The sequence below is a fragment of the Orbicella franksi genome, chromosome 15 (assembly GCF_964199315.1).
Source record: "Orbicella franksi chromosome 15, jaOrbFran1.1, whole genome shotgun sequence".
Classification (NCBI taxonomy): domain Eukaryota; kingdom Metazoa; phylum Cnidaria; class Anthozoa; order Scleractinia; family Merulinidae; genus Orbicella; species Orbicella franksi.
The window spans coordinates 19,174,735-19,197,004 of record NC_138159.1 but is presented as its reverse complement, the minus strand read 5'-3'; the positions used below and the strand labels follow the sequence as shown (position 1 = coordinate 19,197,004).

The window sequence follows — 22,270 nt, the reverse complement described above, 5'->3', positions numbered from 1 at the left end:
ATTTTTTCGTTGTGAGAGCAACGCATAATTCAAACTCTTGGGCTTAGGCGGTAGTCCCTCCTTTCGTGCGCTCCTCGCCTCCAGGATTTCGCGATCGCGCGACCATTTTTTTCTCGCGGTTTTCTTTCGCGTCACGCACGACGGACTAAGCGAAAGAGGGACTACTCGTAGTCTAGTTTGAATTAAGAGCTGTTGTGATTTGTAACAGCTGACTTCATTGAAATAGTGAACTATTTTTAGTTAATAATGAAGTGATGTCACACTTCAGCCAAACTGACCAACACTGCTGGAACTTATCCTGACTTGCGTGTTATAAAGCAGTCAATAGCATTGCGGCTCCTCCCGGATTGGATGCTAGTTCGACACAGGTTACTTCCCCCCTAACATTTTCTTAGTTTGTTCTAACAGTTTGGTGCATAGTGATACACTCCTGTGTGACGAGGGGAACTACAACAGTAAAATGTAAGAGGGGTAGGGGAGGGGGACTTGCCCAAATGAAATAGTCGGGGATGGATGTTCGTGGTCTCGCTAAGGGCCAGTTGTAAATCCATGATTCTGGTCTCACTTACAGTGTGTTCAGGACAAAGACACCACTATTTTTAGCTGTCAAAGTGTGCATTTGAAGACGCTGATGACGTTAACGCTGTCATTTTCGTTTTAAGTGGTATCTTGTAGGGATTGAAAATAAAGCTAGAGTTACACCCAGATTGGTCTCCTCTAGGAGTTGAATTCAAATTTTCCGACGAGCATCCTCGACATTTTTGTTTGGGACTCCTCTAACTACCCCCCCCCCCCCGGTCCTTTGCACCGGGGACATCTGGCCGTCTGTGGCTCGTGGTTATATATATGTGACGTGTAGTTACTCTATTGGTAGGATGAAAGTGTTTTTTGGTCTGACAAGGATCTTGTGTACCGGTCAACTGATCAACAGTAAAGAACTTTTCAGTTAAAGATCGAGGAAGAAACAAATGTTTTCAATGGAGTGTTTCTCACTGCCTCCTTCTAGCAATTATCTAGATACGTTCAACCGTTTCTTTTTCCCTCTTGTTGCTATGATGAGAGGACAAATACTCTCCCAGGATATTTAGAAAAAAAGTAAACTTATTTCGCGAAAAATTAAACAGCCTCGCATCAAACGATCCGGTTAGCTTTATTAATCCTTCATTCGAAGGCGTTCAAACGAGAGCGCTGTATCTCATAAACACAACTTAGGGGGCGTCCCAACAATACCTTACTAAAGCAGGGACACTAGCGCCGTCATACGTCACTGTTCAAGCGATTCTATTCTTTGGCGGGAAAACAAGGGAAATGTCTACCTGTATACATTCTGATTGAAACACTAAATAGAAGACAGAGAAAACCGAAACAGACATGGCTCCTCGTACGGTAATAAACTGTAATTTGATTACCTGCTTACTTGAGTGCTTAGACACCAAGGACATTGCGACAAACAACTCCCAGCACAACAAGCTAAGTTGCCACTCAGTTTTGGTATAACAACCTCCCCTCCCTGGCTAGAAGAACCAGTCAAAGGAAACACGATGTCAACCCCTATTTTACTGGTAAAAATAACAGGTGCTATTGGTAGAAAGGAGAGAAAGTAACAACGGCAAGACTACAGAGTGTTGGAGAGACTGGAGTGCATGTACCATGTATTGAATACATAGACCACATAAGTAGCACATAAAATGGAGAATGTTGCGGAAAAACGGCGATCCAACTCAAAATTTGAATTCAAGAACAATTCTCAACAACATATCATAAATACCTTAGTCTAAAGCAAATGTTTCAACCTGAAGCCGGGGAAAGCGTTCTAGCTCGCTTTTTGTTATTTTGTGCTTCGGCTGAAAATCCAAGCGCCACAAGCTTCTTGCTCGCTTGCTGTATACATCATCTAGCCTTTCCCATACTGATATGGTTCTCTTTAGCTTATGCATCTAATGCGAGAGTATAGTGATGACGAAAAGCACTGTAACCGTTACAATGCTCTTAAGGTTTAATGCTTTATAGTAAGTTGAGTTCCTGAAAGTATGTTTAATTATCTTCAGTAGTTTCCTTGTCATTTCCCTCTTTTCGACATATTCTGAATAAAACATAATAGTCAACAAAAAACAAAGGTGTGGCTGACTAGGGCTCTTTTGCTAAGAGATAGGTTCTTGGTTTTTATCATGAAACACGAAAGCTAAGGTTCCTAATTTGAGCGACTTTCCTTCTTTCGTCAATGTAACTGAGCACCGCTATAAAGGAGATTTATTTTCTGTTCCTTTAAAATGTAGATAATTTAATAACAAAACAAACAAAACTGGTGACTGCAACTTCGGCTCTTGGGTATTCAACTACCTCTTGTTTATTTCCATATCCCTTCACCAGCAAACTGAAACACAAGCTTTGTGCTCTACATGGCTCAAGAAGGTTACTTAGTATTTAAAAATGCCCTTATCTCTTGAGATTATCACAATTCATTAAAACTTTGATCGACTTGATCGTTTATCAATTTCAACGACAAAACTGCTTTTTAAATCTGTTTCTTAGACTTCACACTTATTACTCTTAACTCTGACGCGCCTCAATCTACGTTCTAACCCTCTCACGAACAAAGCTTCAGAATCTGGTTTTTCAGGCCTGTGGGGGTGGTACTTCTTCCACATAGATCCGGGACACTGAATTCCATCCTGTGTAGGCGTCAGCAGATCCGTAACCAGCACAGTTACCGACCCAGAATCCCACGCGCACAACACCCTTGTGGACTTTTTCACATACTCCTTCGATTTGTCGTGGACGGTGCAAGTTCTTTTTGTAGCCATTTCCATGTACCATGTAGACCACACCATCAATCGCTGCTGGAGCAGAGCACTCGGTACCGTTGAAAGTGAAGTACCATCGTCTGCAGCAACCATGGCAGTTATAGAGGCGAAGATTGCCATTCCAAAACACCCTCAGGCCTGAGTTGTCTGACTTTTTCTTGAAAACGCATTCCTACAGAAATAAAATAAAAAACAAGGTCAACTAGAAATGTAAAGATGTGAGCCTAGAAACTAGATGATCACTCAAATTGTACGGCATTACTATTTTAGACTTCAATGTTACAGATTACGTAGGTTATTGCTTTAAAATTCCATTCGTTGGTTTCTCTTGTTTTGTCGCAGGATTAATCAAGTTGCAACAACGTCTTTTTTTTGCTTTGGATAGCTACTGGGTTAACCTACTAACCATGTCTAATGAGACGCCTAGGAGTAAAATTCCGATTATTCTTCTGCAATATTTACCTTGATCAATCCAGTATCCTTGCCGTCGTTTATATTTTTCCAAACGCATTGTTTCCAGTTACTTCCCAACGTGCCTGGAAGGCCCTTCGGGCCTGGAGGGCCCTGACTTCCTTTATTGCCTGCGTCACCTTTGGTTCCTCGTGGTCCCTTGGGGCCCTGGAGGCCTTCACTTCCTGGTTTCCCTGCGTCGCCTTTGTCTCCACGTGGTCCCGTGGATCCTTGTGGACCGGGTGAACCAGCAATGCCTGTTGGTCCTGAGGGTCCAGGGTTTCCCGGCATACCTGGGATTCCCGGCGCGCAAAAACAGGCACCATAACCACAAGGTCCATGAGGTGGAAACTGGTGAGTGCCCTACATGTGCAGAGGAAACAAAGCTTTTATTTTATCCTGATCTATTGATATGTTGACTTAACCGACAATTCTATAGTAGTTGTCGGGCGATTTAATTCATCAAACTTTCCTCTAATTTCATGTTCTTATTTGCATTCTGCCATAAACATTTATTGACGGGGAAAAATAGAGAAGAAGGCGCAAATGAACTTACCATGTTTGGAGTTGTTTTACCACTGCTGTTGTTGTTAGCTGCATAGCACAAGGCGCTCAGAGTTAAAATCAGTAAACACAACATGATGATCGGCGAAATTTTCGTATGGGATTGTGACATCGTTAGATATTTTGTGATCTGTAAGGAATATGAACATCAAGGCAATAAATATTGACGATAGAAACCGGCAGGATGAGATAATTTTGATGATTTCTTGCCCAGTGCGATATCAAAAGATAGGTTACAATTCTCAGCTCAATTTTTTGCTTGACATTTTGCAAGTTAATATATAAACTGAGAAAGATCGAGATCATTTTCTCTTGATAACAAAATTTACTTGCACAGTTAAATAAGCTTTTTTATAAATAAACGTTCCTACGTTGTTCCAGATGGTATCATTTAAAGGAAAATGACACTCCGAAAATGTAACAAAACGTTCTCTCTAGTTCTCTCTCTAGTAAACGAGTTTCCAGTAAAACGTTTGAGAACACGTTTTGAACATTGTTGCCTGTTAAATGGAATCCTCTTAAGGTTAAATAAGCATATTTGATACAGTTCCTACCTTATTCCCGTTGCTGTCAACTGAAGGATGATGACGCATCAGCGATGTAACAGAACTTTTTATCTCTATACAGTGAGCGAGTTTCACGTGAAAACATGTTTGCCTATGTTTACTTGTAAAATGCAAAAATAAGACCAACAGCCTTATTGGCTGGATAAAGTTTAAATCGACCAATGGCGTGGACTCTTTTCTTTGTTATCATCATAAACGGGTTGATACACGTTCGAAGTATAATTAAAAAGACGTGCTGTCTCATTGGTTATATTTATTCTCAATCGACCAATGAAATGGATTCTTATTTTAAATTTACTTTCCTTTGAGGTAGTTAAGCACGTGGTATGATAATTTGCAAATTTAGCATTAGCAAGAAAAGGAAGGAAAGACAATTTACTCGTTGGAATCCACTTTCAAACATACTTCGATGGAAAAACACTCCTTGTAAAACAACAATGTTAATTAGTGTGGACAAAGTCTTTTTCGTTTTTTATCGACGTTCTTGCAAATATCTTAAGTTTTCATAAATTTCGAATTCTCGTAGTTTTGTTGGGCCTTCCTTTAACATCCTAAATTTATCGTTCGATTTTCCTGGAAGTTCACGCTTATCATCTTAATTTTTCTCTATTTAAATTAATTCTATCCTAACGAATTCAGCAATATTTCGCCACAGTTTTTGGATACAATCTACTGAAAATAAAAACAAATTTTCGAAACTACGTTCAATGCCAGACGTTCAATTTAATGAAACTCTTAATTTAATAAGTATAGATAGAAAACTTTTGGACTTAATTGTTTCATGTCTCAGGTTCCCATGGCTAGACGAAAATTGGACTTTAGCAATTGAAACTTATGTTGGTGACAAATCATTAACACACAAGAGGAACTTTTCATTTTAAAAATAGTATCTTCATGGAAACGAGAAGTTCTTAGCTTGACTCAGAAAAGAAATACAGTACGCTTAAATGTTCTTGAAATGGTTAAAACCTAAGTTGTTAAACTATACACCAAAAGTGATTTACACACAAGGAACTTTTACTGTAAAATGGATTTAAGTTACCGTTCTTAAGTGTTTTTCAAAATTGAGAAAAGTATTTCGTTGATTAATTGAGCTGCAGACGCATTTTTAGCGATCAAACTACTAAACTCTGAACTCAGTCAAATGAAAAAACTGAACTTTTTACCTCTGAAGTAACAAAGCGTAACAGCAAAGACTAAAAGGAAGAAACGAAAAGAAAAGAGTTTGTAAGATGTAATTTAAAAATGAGGAAACAATTAATAAAAATATGTCGAACTCAAATGAAAACTTACATTGCCGCAGTTTCTTGTATCGTCTTATTTCAGACTAAGCTGCAGACTCGTTTTTCTATGTTTGTTTAATGAGTTACTCGTCAGAACAAGTTTTTTGAGACAAGGTAAATTCTGACACGTATAATGCTATTAGTCAGGACGCTTTGTTTTTTGTTTAGACACGGATTTGTTGAATAGAATGAAGCCTTCCGTTCTTGTATTTTTTCACCTTTAGTTTCCTTACTGCTGATGACATGATAATATCATACGCGAAACAAAGTCGTGGTCTTTAGGTCCCTTGCAATAAAATATATCACTGCCTCTTTTGTTCAAAAAAAAGGGGTCAGTCTATAAAAACTAGGCCTGAAAACTAGTTGAGAATAAGACCCAGCTAAAAAAACAAGGTTCAGCCTTCGTTCAATTCCTTATAATATGCTTCGGGCATTTTTTTTAAGATTTTTGATATAACCAAAGAGAAATGATTGTAAAACTAGAACTATCAAGAGCAAAAGCATAACAAAATTAAAGAATGTCGTGACTCAGGAAACGGAGCCATTATCTATCCACTGCATGATCTCATTCTGTAGAAATCATTCCCAGTGGATTTTACTGTTTTGTAAAGAAAGGAAAACTAAGCCGAGAGGGTTGTGTTCTTTTATTTTTCGAGTTTCGAATTTAGTTTATTCAGTTTGTTATTCAAAATACTCAAAATAAAGCTACATTTTGGGCGTAAATTAATTTTCAGGGCACCAAACAACTGAGCAGTTCATTTTAGACAGTTTCCCATCTTGAATTAAATAATGTAGTCTTGTATTTTAAGTGATCTAGTTTTCATGTTCGTGAAAACATTTCATTCTTTATAACAAGAATTTATTTAATGTGAACAAATGACCAATTATTTAGTTTCTTTCCATTGGTTTTAGACCAGCGGAACAGTTTTAAACAATTCCTATCTTCACTAAAACTAAAGAGGCATTTAAATCGCAGCATTTGAACATTAAACGCATGTAAACATATCTAAATCAATTACCTCTGAAGTAACACAACGTTTCACTTGGTTGTATGGGCAGAAACAGCAAAAAACTGAAATGTAGAGAATAAATAAAGTGAAGTTTAACAACAAAACGAGCAAATTAAGGTCTGAAAAAGATAACCAGAACCGAATGAAAGCTTACATCGTCAGCTTCTTGAACTATGTCTCTCTCCAAAAGTGGAGCTAAATGCAAAACTCTTTCTCTCTTCTTTATTTAAAGAAGTTCTCGTTAGAACAAGTTTGTGACGCAATGTAGAAAATATTTAAAAATTCAAGGTTTCTTCTTACGCGCAGTGTTATTCGTTGAAACATCATGTTTAGTTTTATAAGCTCCAATGGGATGATGCCGTCTATTTTTGATATTTTTTGATGACATTTTGCTTTGTTAGCGAAGGTCCACGTGCAATGTTCTGTTTTCCTGGGGCGAAAAACAGTGCAAATCATTGCCCTCGAGTTTAGATGATTTAAAAAAAAAAAGTTGTCTTCAAAACTTGAACTTAGAAATGGTATTCAGTAACTAAAACACTGTTGCTTGAGTTAGTACTATACGTAAGTAATTATACTTCAATATACAAATATAAAATACGCCATGACGGCAGACGTTTGGCTTAAAGATAAAAAAAAAACTATATGTAATGTTATGCTTTTCAAACTCTTACATCTCTTACGAAATAGCGGGAATATTTCTTAATGATATAATGGTAATGGCGACCAATCAGTGCATGTACATCGAAATCGCCAAGCCTTGGATCATTTTATATTGATTTATCTATTTGTGGCAGCAAACCTAGCAAACTTCTTTGTTTTTCAATTGCGAAAATGTCATTTTCATGCAAATCTCGATCAAGTGTAGCTATAGCCTGATCACTTCGTCAGCTGCTTCGTAATGTGGAATGGAATAACTTCAACGTTTTCGACCTCACTAGTCACTGAGTAAATTCTTTCAAGTCAGCGTGATTGTTTCGATTTATATTGGTGTTTTGAGGCCATGTAAATGGTAAACAGTTCGCGTTACTGTTTGCATTGTTTAATTTAGATTTGCTAAAACGCCAGAGCAGAATTACGGAGAATGGACAGTCTACTTAATACAGCCACACAGCGACTTTTTCTAGTATAGGCGGAAACAAACTCTCGTGAAAAATAAGACCTCTTTCTAAAAGAAAGCTTGATTTTTAAATCGAAATTATTGTTATCAAAATAAGGAAAGGTCACCACCTTGTGTGCAAAAATCTGAATATTTAATTTATTGTCCACAGAACAAATTCTACCGGCTACAACTTTCTATCTTTGACTTACAAAAATTAATTTTACGATAAAAATGTTTTTCAGATGAAAGGTTTTTCCAGTGATAAGCAACGTGATAAATTCTTAAGAGGGCTGCAGGTTAATCACCAGTATCAAGCAGAAAACAGTAATAAAGATTAAACTTTGATTGTGCATAATTATTCACTACTTATTAATAATATTGGTCAGATTTTTTTCTTAAGTCACATTTCACTTACTGAAACAAACAAGACGCGACTGAATCTAAAGAAAGAACGCTAAAACCTGTATGAGGACCTACTGAAAAGGAAAAAGCAAATTTAACATGAAAGCGTATGACCCTGAATATTTTCAATTACAGTTTTCAAATGTGCAATTTCGTCAAAGATATAGAGATAATTGAAGAGTGTCTAGCGACAGCACTAAAATAAAGCTTGTCTACACGTCTAGAAAGTGCGGGATTAAAAACTGCATCATGATGTGTTTGATATTAAAATTTTACAGACTCAACAGAAGATTTCATTGCTCTACTATGTTTTATCTAACGCTCACATCAGTAGGTTGACTTGCTGCTGAATATCAAGAACATACACACAATCTGTTTGGATTGGAGAAATTTAGGCGGGCCAACTTTAGAGTTCGATCTAAATTCATTCTTCTTCCTGCTGGTTCAATTTTTGTTTCCATCGATGAACAGGCGCTTCGTGAATGTTGTATAAGCAGATGTTCTTACCTGCAAAATAAACGTTCGATCGGCTTGGGGTCATATCCTGACAAGAACTGCTAGCGATTGGTTCATTAGTGATCCTCTGGGTTGTTTCATTTTGGTTGGTTTTAAAACTTGTCGTTCGCGAACCAAATCTTTGTCAGGTTCATTTCTCATTCCTAGAAAAGCAAATACAGTCCACGCGCCATAATAACTTTTCCTTCTCTTTCCGGATGTCTTCTTGGTCGATTGCCAACGTTAACATGGAAAGATTCATTAAGTATAACGCAGTGAAAAATCAGTTATAATTTTTGAAAAAAAAGGAGGAAAATGTTGCCCTAAAAATTGTTCGGTTTGCAAAATTTTTATGACGCAACGTTCATGTTCCTTCCGGTTCGTCATTTACCATTGTCCATTGTTTTTAACAGTTCGTTACTGACATTTCTGCCAATTATGTCTATGAAAGTTCCTCTTTATATCCAATGAAATAGGTTGGTTTCGTTTCTATGTGTTTTCTCAACTCTAAACGTCAAGTTATGTTCAAATCAAAATTACTGATTCAATGGCCGGATTTATACTACAGACGGATCATCCGTCTGGGATGAACTTGGGCAAAGAACGATAGTTCGTCGATAATTCGTTTGTGTATAAATACGCGCAAACAGACGGATCATCCGTCCAGACGCATTATCGTGATAGTTCGTCTTGACCCACGAACTTTAGTGGATAACCGTCTAGATGGATGGTCCGTCTGTTTGCCCGTATTTATACACAGACGAATTATTGGATGAGCTAGTGCTATCCTTCTTTGCCCAAGTTCATCCCAAACGGATGATCCGTCTCTAGTATAAATCCAGCCAACGGTTAACAATGAAGTTAGTTTACTGCACTCGATCATTTCCTTGTCGTTTACTAATTCAACAGTAATTATTTCAATGTTAAAGTCCTTTAATACATTCGTTTGGTATCATACGCGCTTTTGAGTTGTTTTTAATGATCAAGATAAACAAAACTCCACCTTCAGTCAGTAAAGGACATCAATATCTAGATCAGTTTGAATTTTTAATCGAAAATGCAGTCTTGTGATAACTGTGCACAAGCCAGTCGACCGTTAATATTTAGTCGCTGAGTCACGAGACTTGCTACTAAGGGAAGAAGTTGTAAAGTCGAGCTACTTCAGCGACGGTGGGCAACGAAAAGAACCCTAGAAACACTAATATAGAAAGGACTTTGCAAAAGTCTATTTTCAGGCGATTAATACGCGATTTACTCTGTTCCTCTCTCTCAGTTAGCTTCATTTCCAGTCCCACCGCTTTCTTAATGTCTCACTCTTACAGCCCTCACCTTCCCCTCCCTCTGTTAGCTTAACTCCTACTCCCTTGGTTTCTTTTTTGTCTCACTGGTACAGTATTGCCCTCACCCCCTCCTCTCTTAACAGCACCTACCCAATTCCCCTGGGTTTCTTCTTGTCTCACCCCAGCTCTTCGCCAAGTCGAATTGTCTCGCCCTAGGTTCGCTCGCCCTTCCTCCGGTGTAGTCTCGTCCCATTCTCTTAGCTTACTGTTTGTCTCGTCCCACTTCCCTTCCCACCTTCTGCTCCCCCTTCTTTTGTTACTTAATTCTATTGGCTTCCTTTTTTCCTCGTCCCAATTCTCTCGCCCTTTCGTCCCATTGTAGTCTCGCATCATACTTTTTGCTTCCTTTTTGTCTCGCCCCAATTCCCTCGCCCTCTCGTCAGATTATAGTCTCGCCCCATTCTCCTGGCTTCCTTTCTGTGTCGCCTCAATTCCCTCGCCCTCTCTTCCTCCTTATAGTCTCGTCCCATTCTCTTGGCTTTTTTACTGTCTCGCCCCCATTCCCTCAGCCACTCCTTCCCCTGATAGCCTCATCCCCTCTCTTTTGGCTTACAGTTTGTCCCACCGTAATTTTCGTCGTGTATCTTTGCACTTTTCACGGGCTTTCTGCTCAAGTGAGCAAGACCCAGAAGGTATAACCTGGAGAAAGCTTAGATATAACAGTTTAGATCATGGAAAGCTGTGGTCGATTTGTTTTTTTTTTTTGTTTTTTTTTTTAACTCTGACGGGTGACAGCTCTTGAGATCAGTTGTTAAAGACGATGAGTTAGTCGGGAATTTTGCTTCAGTTTTTCTGATTAACATTTCAGAACTCTTAGATTTCTGTTTTATTGAAAGTTCGAGACAATTTGTCAGGATTCCTTAAAATATAGCATAAAGCTAATTGAAAGTCCGACCGGACGGCTGAGAAGGGTAAATTTAATGCCCAATATTTCGGTTAGGCAGGACTAACCTTCTTCAGGGGCTACACTGGAGCTAAGTAGATATAAATAACACGGTTAAAAAATTTTAATGTTGCATTTGGTCAAATTATGGACTATTATCCTCTTGTTTCTGTGTGACTGAGTTAAGAAACTCTCTTGGAAATTTATGTGTGAATTTCCGAAAACACACATTTTATACCTTTGAGAAAGGAGATATCAGGATGTATAAGTTCAATTAATCTGAAATTTTCAGGGCTGTTTCCTCTCATTGAATTGAGTAGAATGAGCTGACAGTTTCTCCATAAGTTGAATTTTAGCCAAGTTATTAACAAATACAGTATCTCCCATATAAAATCTTGTTGAAGTTTGAACCAGCACTGTGTCCATAATTTTAGTGGCTCCCAAATTTCCTTTGCTCCTCCAACAGAGTGAACTTAGTACTTTGTTTTGACGTTAAAATCACTTGATTCCATGTAGTTAAAAATTAGTTTAGTTCCTACGCTTTCTTCGGATATATAGGTTCATAGGGTTCTGAACCATGATTATGAAGTAACACTTCAGTGTTTGAAAAAAAGTGTCTATTTTCACGTTTACCCCCGCCTCAAGGAAATATGTGACATGATAGGTTGACAAAAATGGGGGAAAATGAAACGTGCACTAAAGCGAATACATAAAAAAATAAATACATTAAATTTCGTCACGCCTGTTTAATCCAGAAGGTTCAGGGGTTTTGCCCTTGAAGATCAGAAATGCTTCTCTTGCCATGCGAATAGCATCATCCCTATTTGAGTTGATGAGTTCGAGAGGAACTACTTCTTAGATTAAAATTCAGCTTGGCAGTGAGGCTTAAAGGACACAAAAAAAGGAAATTAAATGACAATGTTTATTCATTTCTTTTGTTTGTGTTTTCTAGGCCTCACTATCAAACTGAAATTTAATATATCGAAAGTGACCTATTACCTTAGCATGGGTTGGGAGTTACGTTATTTTAAAGGGCCTCATACCCTCACGGACCCTCATCATCTATGGTCCTCGACCAATGACATTACCAGCTAAAAGAAAAGCTAGCAGAGCACCTCACCCAGCCACAAAGAGAGGAACATAAAACGCTTCAAGAACTACGCCAGTTCATCTGACCAATTGGTAATTTCCATTTGACCCATTTGCGAGTCTAGTTCTCCACAGATAAATTTAACGCAACCTGAAAAACAGAAACCCTGCAGAATATGAAAATTTGGCGCGCTCGCCTGGAAGACCCAGCTAAGAGTAGCGTTCAAGAGATCTGTAGAAATCTTATTTGGATGGAAACGTAACTGCTTTGAAGTGTGTCTTGTGTAGTTAACAGGAAGCTGAAAAGTAATCATGAATCAAATGATCAAGTGACTTATCAGATAAACTCGAACCTCCGGTTGCGACCATCTCTCGTAAGCGACCAGTTTTCTAAAATACTAAAAGTTTTCAAGTCAACTCATTATATTTAGGACCTCTTGTAAACGACCACCTCTCGTAAGCGACCGCGAAAACTTCTGGAACGAAAAGTTTGAAATTTTCTTTTCTCTTTAACCTCCCGTAAGCGACCATTGGACAGATAATAGAGTGGAGATTTGATAACAAGGTGTTGTAACATCATCGCATGCATTCCTGGGTAGCACATGACACGGAATTTTCTCGATGGGAAGTACAGGATTTGTTCTCGATATTGACTTTTCACCTGAATAAAACATTTAAAACATGGGGTCTAAACAGTTACCAAATATGTTACTAAGGCAAACTTTTGACCAAGTATGGTCTAAGCTCTCCGCGTAAGCGACCACCTGGGCTTGACATTTTAGGCGGTCGGTTACAAGTGGTTCGACTGTATTCCGTTTTTCAAACTCAAGTGTTGGGAATGCCAAGACTCAACAAGCCGTTTTTCGCAAACTTCACAAGTTCATTTAAGATCACAAGGTTTGTTTTTCTCTCTCGCTTTGACTGTGTACTTATACTAAAAATGAATCAACGCGCGGCGGTCCTTAAAGCTTAGCGAAACCTAATTTGATTGGCTTACAACCTCTTCTAAACAGTTTGATTGCTTAGTTCCTTGCCCCCGAGTGGGGGATAGGGCCGGAGATCAATTCTCGCCATCTGTCCCTATTCTTGGCCACAGCTGCTGCTGCGGCCCACGATGTAAGTCCCAGCTCAGCGCGTTCCTTCTCCACAGTTCTCCGCCATGTTTCCCTTGGCCGTCCTCTACTACTTTTTCCACTTGGTGCCCAGGATAATGCCACGTGTGGGTTTCGGTTTGGTGCCATACGCAGAGCATGACCTATCCACTTCCATCGCCTGCGTCGCACTTGTGTACTGATCTTTTCGATTCCCGCTCTTCTCCGAATTTCATCATTGGGCACACGCATGGGCCAATGGACTTTCAAGATTCTCCTTAGGCATTTGTGAAGAAAGGTGTCAAGCCTTTTTTCATCCGCTTTTGTCATTCTCCAAGTCTCGCATCCATACAACAAGACAGCAATGATGTTTGACTTGAAGATCCTCATCTTAGTTTCTCGGCGGAATTCACCTGTTCTCCACACCTTTGAAAGTCGATGAAAAACACTCCTAGCTTTAAATAACCTACTCCGAATGTCCTGTTCGGCACCACCCAAGTTGTTAACAGTGGCCCTAGATAGACAAAGCTGTCTGTATCCTCTACATCAGTGCCGTTTATCTTTATAGGATCTTGTCTCCTAGCATTGAGTCTGAGCATCTTCGTTTTGTTGACGTTTATCTTCAAACCCGTACCTTCACTGTTGCTCCCCAGTCTTTCTAACTTCGTTTGTGCTTGCGTCCATGTGCTGGAAATGAGCGCAATGTCATCGGCATAGTCTAGGTCTTCAAGCTGTCTCATCATCTTCCATCGAATCCCTGTAATACCTTGCTCTGTAGTCCTACACATAATCCAATCTATTATCAGCAGGAAGAGAAACCCTGACATTACACAACCTTGTTTCACTCCTGATTTCACGGTAAACCAATCCGATTTGCCTGCTCCATCGATCGCTGCACACTTGGTGTTACTGTAAAACAATTTGACAATTCTTATGAATTTTGATGGTATTCCATAAGACTGCATTATCCTCCACAGTGTTTCACGGTGGACACTATCAAATGCTTTCTCGTAATCTACAAAACAAGTATACAGACTTGCATTCCATTCCAGCGATTGTTCGATGACATTTCGCAGCACAAAGATGTGCTCAGTCGTGCTTCGCCCAGTTCTGAAACCTGCCTGTTCTTCCCTTAGCATCCCATCCACTGCATCATGCAGTCTAGTAATAATTACTCTTCCCATAACTTTCGCTGGTACTGATAACAACGTTATTCCACGCCAGTTGCCACAGTCAGTAAGGTTCCCCTTCTTGGGAAGCTTAACGATCAGACCACAATTCCAGTCCTCCGGGATTTCCTCTGTCTCCCACACCGTGCGAAATAGGTCTTCTAGCAGGCACGCAGTTGTCTCTATGTCAGCCTTCAGTAGCTCTGTTGTGATTGAATCCATTCCAGCTGCTTTGCCATTCTTCATGTTCTTCAGAGCCTGCTTTGTTTCCTGTCGGGTGATACATTCGTCGCTGACATCTATTCCGTTTTGCTGCCTATTCTATTCTCCTTCTTTTTCTTATCCTTTCTGATCTTGTCTCTTCCATCTTCTTCTTCAATTTCCTTCTTTCGTCAATTTTTCTCCAACTTGTTGTACTTATGCAAGTCTTGCTCTTCCTTTGTCTATGACCAAGAACTGACTTTGCCGTTTCACAGTAGGCCTTCTTGATGTTCGACCATTTCTCCTCGACGCTTTCGGCATTCTGGGTGTCATCATTTCCTGTTTCATCAGACTCAGTTTCTGTCAAGCAGCTAAATCTGGTCTTAAGCTCTAAGACAAACCTTTGTTTAATCTCAGGCACCTTTAGCTTGCTCAGCTCATATTTCCGTGCAGTCGTTTTGCCTTGCTTTCTAACCACCCCACTTAGCTTCAATCGAATATTTCCAACAACCAGGTTGTGATCACTTCCAACGTCGGCTCCCCTGAAAGCCCTGGCGTCCTGTACCGATCTCTTAAATATTCCATTACTAGCTATGTGGTCGATTTGATTCCTTGTTCTTCCATCTGGAGAGGTCCAGGTGTACTTATGGATGTCTTTGTGGGGGAACATGGTCGTTATGATGGCCATTTTGTTGGCCGCACAGAACTCTATGAACCTTTCACCATTATCAGATCTGTCGCTTCCTAAACAATGCTTACCAACCACTCCGTTTTCGCCTTCCATTTGGTGCCCTAACTTTGCATTCCAGTCGCCCATAGTTATTATGATGTCATGTCGAGGTGTCCTGTCATACACCTGTTGCAGTAGTTCATAGAACCCGTCTTTTTCATTGGTGTCAGCGTCATTGGTCGGTGCATAGACTTGAATAATGGTTGTTTTTATGTGCTTGGATTTGAACCTGGCTGTTATTATTCTGTCGCTCACAGGGTTCCAGCTCTCCAGAGCCCTAGATGCCTCCTTGCTCATCATAATGGCCACACCGCTTTGGTGTTGGTTATCGTTTCTGCAGCGAATATTATATTCACTCCTCTTTGTGTCCTAACCTGCCCAGACCCTGTCCATCGACACTCGCTGATCCCTAGGATCTCCACCTTGTACTTTGCCATCTCTCTACAAACCTGAGCAGTCTTTCCGGTGCTGTACATGTTACGCACGTTCCAACATCCCACTCTCATTGTCTTCTTAGGGTGAGTCAACGCCCTTATCCGCATGCAAGCTTCCTTTCGGCTTTCACCTGCATTCCTCATACTGCTGTCCATCAGGAGGACGGAGTCGTCTCCCGTAAGATAGCAGGCCGCTGATCTCGCTCCTTGGTAGTTATCGGTACACGCAAAAGAGTGGCCTTGACATCAATTTCCGGTTTCCGTAATCACCTTGCTTTTACGGGATGGGTTGATTGGCCCCATGCCCAACCCCCAACCTGGAGGACCAGGGATTTTCTGTCGGGGTGTCCTTCCCCTAGCCACGGGTACCAGATATTTAAAGGCGCTGGAAGCTCGCCTTTCGCCATTGTCACTCAGCTACATCGTATTACCAGGGTCACCAAACGTGGAGGTGTGACATATGACTTGCTGGCCGAGCCTTTTTGAGACGGTAGGCATTTCTCGGCACTTACGAGAGCTACCTAGTGGCAACAGTAGCTCTCACCGGGACCTTTTACCAGCCTTTGACCCCCCTCCCCCCCCCTCTAAAAAAGAAAACAGTTTGGTTGATGACGGAATATTACCTGACTCGCAAGCTTGTTTTGTTGATAAGATGAAACACGTTTACCATCTGGTACTAATTAACTGGTAATCATCAACTGCAATAATTGAGACTGTCAGGCTCGTGCTTCCGATTTCTATTCCTAGATTCCCTGAATCACGCAACTTAAAAATAGGATAAACTGTCACAAATTTAAATTGGAACTTTCAAGACACGGCTTTGTTCGATTTATAACGCCAAGTCACAAAAGAACAGACTTGGAAACGGATAAAACCTTATTAAGCAAGCTTATTCGGCCCGTACTGGGTAAATAATAATTTCAACCTTTTTATTCTGAATTTATGAACCTCTCTTTTCGATCTCTAACATTTTTTCTTTTTTTTTTTTTTTTTCACGTAAGAAACTCAAAAGGAAACTCAAAGAAAAAAGCAACTTTACTTAACTCACACTTTGTTTATTTGCATTATCAAAGTAAATGAAGATTTTACAATTATTTCATATCAAAAGCTATTCAATACCAGTCATCATCGCTAACAGCTCTTTCTACAAAACGTTTCATTATTAAAGTAGCTAACTTTAAAGGTCCAATAAAATAAAGCTTGAAATACAAACTTTAAAAATATATATATTAACCTACAGATACAGTCGAGCCCCGTTTTCTCAGACACCAGTGTTGATATAATCTTAAGCTGGTCAAGTAAGTTCATTGAAGCAATGTTCATTGTACTACATATTTTCCAGTACATAACTGACTGTCAATAACCTGCTAATCCCTAAAACAAACTTGCTATGAAAACATCATAAAGATAATGAAATGTCAAAGAGTATAGTAATCATTTTAGAAACAATACGTTTCTTCTCTAAATTAAGAAAACGTAAATCCTCCAAACAGCCTTTTCTTCTATAGTTGAGGTTCTTATTTCAGCAATTAATCCATTAAGTGGTTTTATTACTTTCTTATTTAGTATTGCTAGTCACCGCTCTATTAATCAATATAACCACTGGTGCAGCAAACAAACAAATGTTTTTTTTTTCCTTCAAAATAATTCATACAATACAACTCAAGAGATGTGGCTATTTATCCCATCCACATGCCAGAGACACAAATTTGTTTTTGTCACCCACCCACCCACCCACCCGTCTCCCCTACTCCCAGAACAATTATTGAACAGTTCAACCGATACAGAACCAAACCACCAGCAATTACGTGAATACTGCATCTCTAACGTTTTACCACAGAAAAGAATTCCACAAATTAAACTAACTGAAAACAGTCTGACACTATGAGATATCTGTCACACTGAACACAGTGGATAGGATAAAAAAAAGAACCCTGCCCACCTATCTTCATTAAAAACTTGCCATCAGGAGAAAAGATCTTAACCAATTTGTTTCCTGCATCAGCAACAATGATATTACCATCACTGTCTACAGATAAACCACAAAAACTAGAGAGCTGACTGTCAAGGCTTCCTTTCATACCAAACATACCCACGTACTCACCCTCCCCCCTGAAAATCTTGATCCTATAGTTATTGTTGTCTGCTACGAAAATATTTCCGTTTGTATGACAGGTTATTCCCCTAGGACACTTAAATTCGACCGCTTTGTTACCTTCCCGACCAAAAGATCTTAAGTATTTTCCATCTCTCTTGAAGATTTGAACTCTGTGGTTCCCACAATCAGTTACAGCTATCTCGTCCCTGGCATTCACTGCCACCCCCCAGGGATGGTTAAACATTCCAACAGAGGAACCTTGTTTTCCAAAACAAAAAACAGGTCTGGCCTGAAATAATTTTACATCAATAGAAAAAGGACTATTAAAAACGTGTTCGCCGTTTACCTTTACTGTCACTTTGTATTTGCCTTGATCTTTGGGTGAATAGCAGATTTTGTAGCTTCCATCCTTATTGTCATTTATTCGCACTTCCGTCGCGCATTGTCGTCCTTCTTCGTCCCTGATCTCTACCGTTACACGGTCATGTTTATTGTAACACTGCTCTCCCTCTGCGTTTCTAGTGGTCAGAACAAACTGTGCTTCAACTCCAACAGTTCCTTCTTGGAGTCCTTTGCCCTCAGCGACAGATTGACTAGCTTCAGTTTGCTGCAGTATTTTCAGTGTTCCAATTTCTTCGGTGTTGACAGTCTTCAACATCTTTAGATTTGGCACGAAAACCAACGTCGGAAGATCTTTCAGGTCACGCTCAGTTGGCTTAGTAGTTTGATCAACTTCCTCCAAGATTGTTTGTAATGACTTTTTCACTTGAACGACTTCAGCGTTTGTACTTCGTGTCAAAACTTTATCAGCTTTATCCAACGATGATTTGATCACCTCTATTTGATTCTCGATCTCGGTCTTTTGGGTTGTTAGACTTTCAAGTGATTTCTTTGTTTGGTCTTCCACCGCTGCAAGAATAGTCTGTTTCTTCGCTTCAATATTGGCAATTAAATCGTCAACAGTCCTCTGAACGTCCCTCTTCACCTCTTCGCCTCGTTGTATGATCTTCGCGTAGTCTTCATCAAGTTTACTAACAGCAGTCAGCTTTGCTTGTAAATTACTCTTCTGTGTTTCAATCATTGATTTCATTTCAATCTTTTGTCTTTCAGCTTCGTCTTCTATGTGTTCCAAAGCATGACCACTGTGGCTTAGAGTGACACAAGTTTGGCAGACCGCCATTTCACAGTTCTTACAAAAGTACTTTAGCGCTTCGTTCTCGTGCCGTTGCTTTGTACAGAATACAGGTCGCTTTAGCACATCCTCATAGTCCTTGTCTTCAAAGTCTTTCAGCGCCAGAACGCGATGATCTTTATTGCTTCGCATGATGTTGTGTGCAGTTACGCACTCTTGACAGTGAAATATGCAACACTGGAAACAATAAGAAGTGACAGAGCTTTTCTTTTCGCAGTTCCCACATCTTACTTGACTACTTCTGCACTCTTTGATTGCCAGCACATCAATCAAGCCATTCAGATAAAAACTGGTTGGAAGATCTTTCAGATCCCCACTTTCAGGTACTCTGCTAACGGCTTGACAATTTGGGCATCTGATGGTGTCGCGGCCAGGACTCGTCCTATGCCATTGTTTCAAGCAGTGCAGACAGAAACTGTGTAAGCATGGCAGATGTTTTGGATCAGTAAATATGTCGGAACACACCGAGCAAGACACTTCTTCACGGAGATTATGGAGCAACGTTTTGATATCCATGTCGTGTTCAGCAACAAGCAAGTAAAGCAAGGTTTTCGCGGAACTCAACTCGAAACAATGAAGTCTTGTGACTTTCTTTTTTTAGCTCTTCTTGGAATCGTGGCTGTTTGTCATGCTAATCTTTTCGCTTGTTCAAACCAATCATGGAACGTTGCCTTAAAGAGCCTTTGTCATTTTGTCTTGGATACTGATTCCTATGAATGTGACCCCGAGGCACTCCGTTTAAGCTCGTTGATCAGATATGTCACTAAAACACTGATCAGAACAAGAGAAATTCTTTGGAGTCTGTATTTGAATTCCTTTCTGCCTGAATAGACTTCATTTGTTTTGTTCACGCGCAAACGATGGACAACTGATTTTGTTATGATTTGTTGGTCAGACAGAACTTCAAGCAATGGTTGAACTTAGAATCTCTACTGACTCGCGAAGACTTGCGGTTATCTGCGAGTCACGCGTCCCTCGTGAGCTGGTTCGCGGGCCGCGTGTCGATCTCTCACGAGAGGAAAAATGCTTCTTGGCAGTCTGTTATGATCAAAACTACCTATGTCATTATGGACTGTAATTTTCATATATGGCAATGGCATCAGTTATCTATTTTCTAAAATCTTAAGCTTATCCTGACTTGCATGGCATAAAGCAGTCAAGAGCATTGCGGCTCCCCCGGCTTGGATGCTAATCCAACACAGGTTACTCCCCCCTCCCCCCCCCCCCCCCGCTCATTTTCTTAGTTTGTTCTAACAGTTTCTGTGTGAGGAGAGGTGCTTGCCCATCAATTTTTGGAAAAGTGACTGCCCACTGCTTATTCCGGAACTGTTTAATGTGGAATTTAGCTCACTACTTGAGAGGAGGCGACCAAATGAAATAGTCGGGGATGGACGCTGTCGTCTGGCTAAGGGCCGGCTGTAAATCAATGATTCTGGTCTTACTTATAGAGTGTTCAGGACTAAAACGCTACTAATTTTAGTTGTCTAAGTGTACATTTGAAGACCCTGAAGACGTTAACGCTGTCATTTTCGTTTTAATTGGTATTTTGTCGGGATTGAAAATAGAGCTGGAGTTACGCCCAGAGTGGTCTCCTCTAGAACTTTTATTCAAATTTTTCGACGAGCATCCCCGACATTTTTGTATGGGACTCCCGTAACCCCCCTGGCCGTCTGCTGCCTCATGCTTATATACATGAGACGTGTAGTTATTCTATTGGTGGAAAGAAAAGCGTTTTTTAGTCTGACAAGGATCTTGTGTACCGGTCAACTTATCAGCAGTGAAGAATTTTTAATTAAAGATTGAGGAAGGAACAAATGTTTTCAATGTAGTGTTTCTCATTGCCTCCTACTAGCAATTATCTAGATACGTTCAACCTTTTTTCTGTCTTGTTGCTATGAGGAGAAGACAGATACCCTCCCATGACAATTAGTAAGAACGTTAACTCATGTCACGTAAAATTAAGCAGCCTCGCATAAAACGATCCGGTTAGCTTTATTAATCCTTCATTCGAAGGCGTTCAAACGAGAGCGCTGTATATCATACACACACCTTAGGGGCGTCCCAACAATACCTTACTAAAGCAGGGACACTAGCGCCGTCATACGTCACTGTTCAAGCGATTCTATTTTTTCGCGGGAAAGCAAGGGAAATGTCAACCTGTATACATTCTGATTGAAACACTGAAGACAAGACAAAAAAACCGAAACAGACATGGCTCCTCGTACGGTTCTGATCAGATGAAACGATATTCATTCTTTAATCATCAATTCAGCCTTGACAGAAATCGAAAACTTTTTAGAAGACGAAAGTTCTTATACATGACAAAAGAAGACCACGTCGCTTTAACAACACAAACACAATTTAACACACGTCGCTTTAACAGATAGATAGTTGGTGCCAATTTCCTCCCTTGCAGCAAGAGGCTGAATTGCGGAGGAACCAGAGAGGTGAGATCGGACGTCAGTATATGAAGGCGCACTTTGCAGCCACTTCAGTCCATGTATGATCTCACCTTACCCACCCCAGACCAATGACCGGCACAAGTCAGATAGACCATGACACCGGGTTCTACGTCCCCTACTCTTTTCGAACAGTGTCATGCGTTCTTTAACGTCCCACAAGAACCAGATCAGTGGAGTGCTGTGAGACGGGGCCTACGGTTTATCGTCCTTATCCGAGAAGACTTGAATGTCTAACCATTTGTAGATGTAATTACAAAGGCAGCACATTCTCCTCAGTTATTTTAAGACCCTGAGTGTTGGTCCGGTCTGGGGCTCGAACCTTCGACCTCCCGCACAGCAGTCCGGCGCTCTCCCAATTGAGCTAACCAGGCGGCGGTAACAATACAATATTCAGAACCAATTATCAGCAAGCTAGCATTTATAAACTGTATTGTGTTATTCCTCATTGTTCTTACCTGCTACGCTTAATTTTATCTTCCACAGTGAATCAGAGTAGCTTTCGAGAGATGGAACGTGTACTGTGTGGAAGACTCCATGTGTGACTTTCAATCTTTACACGAAGACCAAAACCCTTCTAGCACAAAGAAAAGCGGCGGATTATACTCGAGATTTACTTCTTCAGACCATACACGCAGTTAATAATCATTACCTGCATAGCACGCGTTTGAGGAATAATATGGGGCGAGTGTGAGGGGTGTTCGGGGAAGGAATTGAATTGCCTTCGGCTTGCAGCGCTCTTTTCGTTTCCTGGCGTGTGGCGACCCGTGCGCGTGTTCTCGCTTTTGTGCGTCGCTTCCTGTTATTACTCGAGTTCATGGGCCCGAAATGAAAACCATGTTTGTAAGATTCATAAGCGAAGTTGTAAAAGAGCAACTTTGTTTGAATAATCGTTTGCTCAGTACCTAAGC

General features: G+C 40.2%; 3 protein-coding genes across 5 annotated transcripts; all 3 read right to left on the bottom strand.

Annotated features, from left to right (window-relative positions):
• Window positions 1–2,135: 2,135 nt before the first annotated feature.
• LOC145470174 (uncharacterized) lies at window positions 2,136–9,007 on the bottom strand. Of its 3 annotated transcripts, none has more exons than XM_081454005.1 (6): window positions 8,686–9,007; window positions 6,687–6,739; window positions 5,551–5,580; window positions 3,811–3,948; window positions 3,267–3,617; window positions 2,136–2,976 (listed from the first exon to the last, which is right to left on the bottom strand). In XM_081454005.1, the coding sequence occupies exons 1-6, from the start codon at window positions 8,717–8,719 to the stop codon at window positions 2,617–2,619; spliced, it is 966 nt and encodes a 321-aa protein (XP_081310131.1). In that variant the 5' UTR covers window positions 8,720–9,007; the 3' UTR covers window positions 2,136–2,616. The 3 variants fall into 3 exon arrangements, with proteins under 3 accessions (XP_081310131.1, XP_081310132.1, XP_081310133.1); XM_081454006.1 differs by lacking the exon at window positions 8,686–9,007 and adding an exon at window positions 4,373–4,437 and having other exon boundaries at window positions 6,687–7,233; XM_081454007.1 differs by lacking the exons at window positions 5,551–5,580; window positions 6,687–6,739; window positions 8,686–9,007 and adding an exon at window positions 4,373–5,436.
• Window positions 9,008–14,561: 5,554 nt separating this feature from the next.
• Window positions 14,562–15,473, bottom strand: LOC145469286 (protein CFDP2-like). The gene has a single exon (XM_081452968.1). It carries the CDS (start codon window positions 15,471–15,473, stop codon window positions 14,562–14,564), a length of 912 nt encoding a protein of 303 aa, XP_081309094.1.
• A 1,897-nt stretch (window positions 15,474–17,370) lies between these two features.
• Window positions 17,371–21,103, bottom strand: LOC145469285 (E3 ubiquitin-protein ligase TRIM71-like). Its single transcript, XM_081452966.1, has one exon. It carries the CDS (start codon window positions 19,414–19,416, stop codon window positions 17,467–17,469), a length of 1,950 nt encoding a protein of 649 aa, XP_081309092.1. The 5' UTR covers window positions 19,417–21,103; the 3' UTR covers window positions 17,371–17,466.
• Window positions 21,104–22,270: the final 1,167 nt, after the last annotated feature.

Excerpts from the sequence above, each read along its gene's own strand:
- LOC145470174 (XM_081454005.1), bottom strand. The coding sequence starts at position 8,719 with ATGACCCCAAGCCGATCGAACGTTTATTTTGCAG. Across the intron at positions 3,949-5,550 it reads TACGCTTTGTTACTTCAGAG|ATCACAAAATATCTAACGAT; the intron begins GTAAAAAGTTCA and ends TATTCCTTACAG. Across the intron at positions 2,977-3,266 it reads AGGATACTGGATTGATCAAG|GAATGCGTTTTCAAGAAAAA; the intron begins GTAAATATTGCA and ends TTATTTCTGTAG.
- LOC145469285 (XM_081452966.1), bottom strand. The coding sequence starts at position 19,416 with ATGGATATCAAAACGTTGCTCCATAATCTCCGTGAAGAAGTGTCTTGC.
- LOC145469286 (XM_081452968.1), bottom strand. The coding sequence starts at position 15,473 with ATGAGCAAGGAGGCATCTAGGGCTCTGGAGAGCTGGAACCCTGTGAGC.